Source organism: Poecilia formosa, unplaced genomic scaffold (genome assembly GCF_000485575.1).
Source record: "Poecilia formosa unplaced genomic scaffold, Poecilia_formosa-5.1.2 Scaffold131, whole genome shotgun sequence".
Classification (NCBI taxonomy): domain Eukaryota; kingdom Metazoa; phylum Chordata; class Actinopteri; order Cyprinodontiformes; family Poeciliidae; genus Poecilia; species Poecilia formosa.
In genome coordinates, this window is record NW_006800070.1 from 619,825 (window position 1) to 626,274 (window position 6,450).

At 40.4% G+C, this 6,450-nt stretch overlaps 1 protein-coding gene across 1 annotated transcript; it reads right to left on the reverse strand.

Moving 5' to 3' along the window:
• Window positions 1-2,158: 2,158 nt before the first annotated feature.
• On the reverse strand, window positions 2,159-6,098 carry tmx1 (thioredoxin-related transmembrane protein 1). The gene is made up of 8 exons (XM_007561843.2): window positions 5,864-6,098; window positions 5,467-5,582; window positions 5,259-5,304; window positions 4,632-4,760; window positions 4,371-4,416; window positions 3,813-3,914; window positions 3,658-3,724; window positions 2,159-3,242 (listed from the first exon to the last, which is right to left on the reverse strand). The coding sequence occupies exons 1-8, from the start codon at window positions 6,070-6,072 to the stop codon at window positions 3,031-3,033; spliced, it is 927 nt and encodes a 308-aa protein (XP_007561905.1). The 5' UTR covers window positions 6,073-6,098; the 3' UTR covers window positions 2,159-3,030.
• Between the last annotated feature and the right edge of the window lie 352 nt (window positions 6,099-6,450).

Consider the following 6,450-nt stretch of genomic DNA (forward strand, 5'->3'; position numbering starts at 1 on the left):
ATGAAAGAAAACTAAATGGACTGAAGCGAGCTAAATGAACAAGAACAGAAAAAGAAAGCAACCCAGCAAACAGCAACACCATCTGCCTTCAGTTACCATCGCACGACAGAACACGTGTGGATGGCATTGCCAATGCATGGCTGTTTTTTTTTTTTTTTTTTCCATGTGCGGGCCAGACCTAGCTGCTTTGTGCAACACTCAGGAACTGCAGAAAGGCTGGCGGAGTGCAGCGGGGGAATCCCATCAAACACCTTCGCCTGCTTTCCCTTCCTGTAACAGTTTAACCCGCACTAAACGGAGCGTGTGCAGAAGGCCGCGCAAGCTGCAATTACAGCGCTGATTACAGATCAGCTCCACCGTCAGGATTTTCTTTTTCTATTCCAGAGGGAATAACTTTGCACAAGAGGGCGGAGGAGGTTCTGCAGAGAAATTGGGAAGCCCCCGAGAGAGATCAAGTAAGAGGAAATATGAACCGTAGTTTCACAATGACCGCACATACCGATGCAAATTTCTCATGTTAATTTATTTGCCTTTACTGGTAAAACCTCCTGTGGCTTTCCGCGCTGCTCAAAAGCAGTGCAAGAGTGACATCTGCTGGCGACGATTTACCCTACAGTGTTTTGTTAACAATATTGTCTTTTTGCTTGCTGACCTGAAATATAGGGTCTATTTTTAATCATTTAAAAAAAATGTTTTTTTTTAATGCATGACTGCAATCTGGTATAGTTAACTTAAACATTTTTACATCAGTTAAGTAGTTTTAGAGCCTAACTTAAAACCCAAATATTATTCTGAAGAATATGAAGCTGAAAATGAAGTTCAAATTATAAAAAGGTGGCTTTTCTTGTCGTTTAAATTTCAGAAATGTGAGTATTTGCTATATCAAGTGAGGACTGAAGATGATGATGATGGTCTCAATGCAGGAAAATTGAAATTATGATGAAAAGGTTAGGGGAATAATAGTATATTTCTTTGTGATTGTGTGGAAAAACGGGATCTTTCATAGATGTAGAAAGAAACAAAAGGTGCAAAAATGCTGGTCAGAACTGGAGCAGAAATTACGTATTCCTCAATGTTGGCAGAATTTTTGTATTTCAGACTATAGTTTTGTCTGAAGCGTCATTCAAGACGGACTGAAGTCACCAAAAAGGAGCTTTTAAATGTATCCACAGTGTGCCAGTTAAGTCTCCAAACTTGATAATTGAACATTTCTTATGACTTTTTCCTACATATTACCGAATCATTTTTCAACATGTCAATTCAAACTGGAGCTAAGGACGTCTTTGTGTAATGAACTGTTTTTCATAATTAACCCAATCAAACAAACACATAAGCTACATCAACTGCTTACAGAAACAAAAAAAACAAGTTTTTATTGTTAAACTTTTATTCAAAGAAATGAAGAGCAGAAGCTGCCTGGAGTAGAGTGAAAATGCTACAAGCCATAAATAGCGATCAGGAAACAAAAATTGAGGGATTTCCAAATGAATGCATCCGTTTTTAAGGAGATTATAAAAAAAATATTTAAGTGTGTCAATAGTCCGTGAAGTTCATCACAAGCCCTAGAAAAACAATGAGAAGTACATGAAAATGCAGGTGAAACAATGGTCAACTTTTTCTAGCAAGAAGTGATTTTTGTAGCTTTGAATCAGATGCTTGAAATTTTGGAGAAAGGTTTTAAAAAACCCCAACTAAAGTAGACAAAGTCTCTCCGCTGTGTACAGCCATCCTAACCCCCGTGGCATCCCCCTCACTTTGTCCTTTTTATTGCCTTTCAGCATGCATACAGTCTGCTGCTGCCTCAACCGCAGGTCAGCAGCACATTTAGGAGGTTCCTAAAGTAAACATTCATAAAAACAGCAAAAAAACAAAAAACAACAACAACAAAAAAAACCTGAATACACTGGAACAGAAAATGACTGCAACATAATCCATGTCCAAGCAGTACGAACACACACACCATGTACTACGTTTGGAGTGAATAACATATTTTTATCTCCCTGTTCCCCCCCAAAAAAGTCTGAATGTGCTTATGGTGAAGATTTCAGTAAAATATATACACTGCAGCTCAAACTTGTGTGACGACTCAGCATTGTACATTAAAGGAGTTCCTGCCTCATAACCTCCTGTGTGTGTGTGTGTGTGTGTGTGTTTTTTTAATCCAAGGCTTAATACATTTTATTGCACGTGGTTCATTTTAAGTTGCACAAGTGCTGCTTTCATGGTTTTTGATTTAGTTTTTTATTTTACTCGATTTTTGTCTTTACCGGAACACGGTAAGCGAAACTTTAATCAGTAAAGCATTACGTCGTAAACTGGGAAGGGAGTTGCAGCCACAGATGTTCGGTGAGTTGCTCAGACTTCAAACTGTAGTTTTGAACGTCTTTGGTCGTTGCTGCATTCATATAAAGTCAAATCTAGTTTACTTTAAGAAGTTCGCCACACACCAAAGTCCAGATCCACATTAATCATCCAGAGGTTTAATTTGAACTGAACTTAACCTGTGAAGCTGTTCCCATTTTAAACATCAGCATTTGTCGCTATGATGGAGCTAAATAGATTTGACGTTTTAAGGATTAAAACTAGCCTACCAGCAGAATGCTGAATGGTGTGTGTGCAGAAAAAAATGACCCATTTGTAGAGTAAAATTTACAGACCAAAGCTTGTTAGAATTCAAAGCAAAAACAAAACAAAACTATTTTTGAAAAACAATGCATAGCATAAACAGCGAATCAAAATTCGTCTGTACTGCACTCCATACCTACGCCGCACGTAAAAACACGTGTGAGGAACGTTTTTGTTGTTGTTCCAGTTGGAGCCCGCTGCTCAGGTGGAGAGAGCCGAGGTAGAAGTCTCCCGCTTTTAACAGAGGAGGGAGGGGAGTACAGTGGGGTGCGTCTTGGGTTGGGGGTGGGAAGATTTTGGACCCCTTCTTCTTAATACTGCCGCTCAGGACCACAGCTGCTCCATCTCCGGCTGACTCCACTGTGCTCTTATCGAACGAAGAACGGGAATCCCGGCGCCGGCTCTCTAGCTTTCCTCCTCGTCTTCCTCGCGGCTGGCCACCGCTCTCTTCCTCAGGGCTTCGTCGGGGTAGCCCTGGCCCTCGGGAGACTCCCTCTGCCTTCTCCAGGCCCCGTCCTGGTCTTCTTCCTCCTCCTCATCGTCGTCCTCCTCGCCGTCAGCCTCCTGGTCCTCGTCCTGATTCTGGATTAGTCGGGACTGCTCCATTGACTGTTTCTCTGCAGAAACGCACACGCAACGTCAGGGAGGCTAAGAGCTAGCTACAAGCTAACGCTGCATGTGACAAAAGGTTTTAACCTTTTCTCACGTGTATGTGAGAAAGTATGTGGTTTTTATGTTTGTGTTTTTATGATGCCAAATACATTGAACTCCTTGGTTGCTGAAATGTGATATAAATCAATAAACTTGACTGAAAAACACAGTTGGGTGCTGGTGGACTGCACTAGCGCCAAGCTCAGCAGGTCCTTTTCCTTCTTCTTCATAATTACGTATTATTTGATCATTTATCACTTGAAATCCTTAAAAATATATATACATTCGAGTTTGTGGTTGAAACCAAAATCTGAAGCTATTCAGGAAGTATTAATACTTGTCCGAGTCACAGCATGATACAAATATTAATGCAAAACTCACTCTGGTAATAATCGGGTGAGGAAAATCGTCGTGAAGGAAAGACGTAATCTGCGATGAACACTAGCAACTGAAACGACAAAAGTATTAAGATTATGTAAATTATTCACGGCATGTTTGATCCGTAGCTTCTCCTGGAGTGACACAGCCGTACTCACCAGACCCAACGTCAGGCCAGCAAACAAGGTGACCAGGCCAAAGATGACATATGAACCCCAAACAGGAATCCCCAGCTGCTCCGTCATGTAGTTATGGCAACGCTGGGAAACAAAAAAACACGATTCTCACCTATTTTTGGCCTTGACATGATCTGAATATTCAAGATACACAAAGTATGTGAGCAGCACATTCATTTTTAGTATTCAGCAGCAGACATTTTGCTTGAAAAGCAACGTCATTTTTAAACTGTGGATGTTGTAATTTGAATATTTATCAACACTGAACAGGAAGTTTGATTTCATATCAGTGGGCGCTTAGCACTAAAAATAGTTAGGACGGGTTTTAACTCTCTCTGGTTTACAAGATGAACAATGTGCAATCAAGGGGAATGAGCCCCACCTAGAACAAGAAAAAGAAAACACTATTTTAAGTACAAAAGGTGGAAATGATTCCATCTTCTGCTGTCATATTCGCTATTTATTCCACACCAATCACCAGGAGCCACAATCCTCTCAAAATACAGTCTGCAAAAATCAACAAGTGTGTCATTTACTTACTCGGATGAACATGGAGAGCTTGAACAAAGCCGACATCGAGTTCATCCTGTCAAAAGAGGAGGCGAACGCAGCATGTAACTCGACACAGATCTGTCAGTCAGTCACAAAAAATATCTGCATGTTTGTGTGTTGCTTTTTCAAGCCCACCAGAAGACACCGAGAATAGAGTTAACGTCCGCTGACGTTTTCTGAGATTTCAAAAACACAGGAGGACCCAAACGTGTTTTTCATGGGAGATATTTTTTTTTTGTAGCCACTTACAAGAACGAGGACGGCCCGAACCACGAAGAAACGGGCTCCGTGTTTTTCCATTTCTGTTCGTCAACAAAGCTGAGGAAGTCTTCTTTGGTACGAGCGCCGTGGTACTTGCGGAAAATGCCGTCCTTGCAGCTGAAAAAATAAATAAATAAATAAATAAAAATCTCAATCTGTGACAAAATTAACTGGAGCTCAGGTTTTTTTTTTATCAAACTCCTGATAAAAAAACAAAAACATTTTAATTTCTATTTATTTTACTAGTGTTATTTCTAATGTTTATAATAGCGGTTTCTGTGGCACAAAAGTCAAATAGAAAATACATTTTTACACTTTAAAGCTGTTTCTGCAACAGCAGGATGTTCTAAAAACTCTCTTATTTTTATTTAACTTCTAAAAGCAACATCACCAAATGGAGACCACAAATGAACAGACAATCACCTGTTAAAAATAACTCATAACAGTTTGTTTCTTTCTTTTAAATAATAATAGAGATTCTAACATATACCTCAGAGTATATGCAACATTGAAACTATGTTTGCAGCAATTATCTTTAGGTACTGCTGAAGAAAAGAAAAAAAGACAAACACAAAAGCGGAAGCAATGGAAACCACAAACCATGCAGATACGTACTGGTATATTGTAGGAAGTGAAGTTATGATGAATCGCCCACTCAGACCTTACAGAGGAAAGAGAGTCAGCAGGAAGACCTTTTTTTTTTTGCAACCTCACATTAATGCATTAGCTTGTGTTAGATCTATCCCAGTAAAACACATTACAGATGATAGATTAAACCAGATAGTCGCAGTATGACTGAGCTAAATAGTGTTGTCCAGCTTACCAGGCTGCTCCGTCACATCCACCTTGGCGACGTTGATGCCCATGTCTTCCCCCCAGTCCGCGAACTCTTTCCACACCGACTGCAGCTGCTGGCATGCAGGACACCAGGGTGCGTAGCTGCGGGAGAAAAGGTTTAAGAGGCTTTCAATTTATTGTGCACGTCGTGCTGCTCGACATCATTAGCCCCCAAGTTAGCGTCCCCCCGCCCCCCCCCAAAAAAGCTGGTTAGCAGTATATAATATTTGCTTAGAAAGCGTGACTTTTTCGTAGCGTTGTGTGACTAAATTAAGAAAGACATAAACTAATTTTAAGCTGGTTTAGCTGACGCGGGAACTCGGGTTTTTGTTCAAAACAGAAACTGCAAAATTAGCTGGTTAGCCTGTTAGCGGGACACTGACAACTCAATCATCCATTCTCCGGTCATTATCTTCTCCCAGTCCCCGTCCGTCACTTCCTTGAGGCTGTCGGGCTTGGCCGAGGCTGGCAGCGACGACCAAAATGTCAGGAGAAGGAGAAAAGGACATGTCCAGGACCGGAGACCCGCTCCCCCCAATAAAAACAACATGATTCCACTCATGCTGCTAGCTAGCCAACGACCCGTGTCCATTCCACAAGTCACTTCCGGTGTGCGCCTTCGCGGTAGCGGTAGTGACGTCAGAGTCAGCTGATAGCGAAACATATTTGTTGTGATTACCTTGTTCTTAAAATGTTTAAACAAACATCTTCTTTTGCCTGCCACTATTATTCAAAGTGGACAACAAAAACATAAATCCACCAAATTAATACCAATAAATGAAGGAGCAATTCTAACAATCAAAATTAATAGTGCTTTATAAGTACATCATTGTAGCAGTTATGTGTCAGCTAACAAATTACCACATTCACTACACTTAGAGTAAAACATTTCAAAACTTTAATTCTTTTAATTTAAATGATTATGGTTTACATATAATAAAAACCCAAAATTCAGTGTCTCAAAAAGGTA

Coding starts and splice junctions, on each gene's coding strand:
- tmx1 (XM_007561843.2), bottom strand. CDS start 6,072: ATGGACACGGGTCGTTGGCTAGCTAGCAGCATGAGTGGAATCATGTTG. Junction 5,583..5,863: donor GGAGAATGGATGATTGAGTT/GTCAGTGTCCCG, acceptor TTTCTCCCGCAG/CTACGCACCCTGGTGTCCTG. Junction 4,417..4,631: donor TTCGGGCCGTCCTCGTTCTT/GTAAGTGGCTAC, acceptor CTCTTTTGACAG/GATGAACTCGATGTCGGCTT.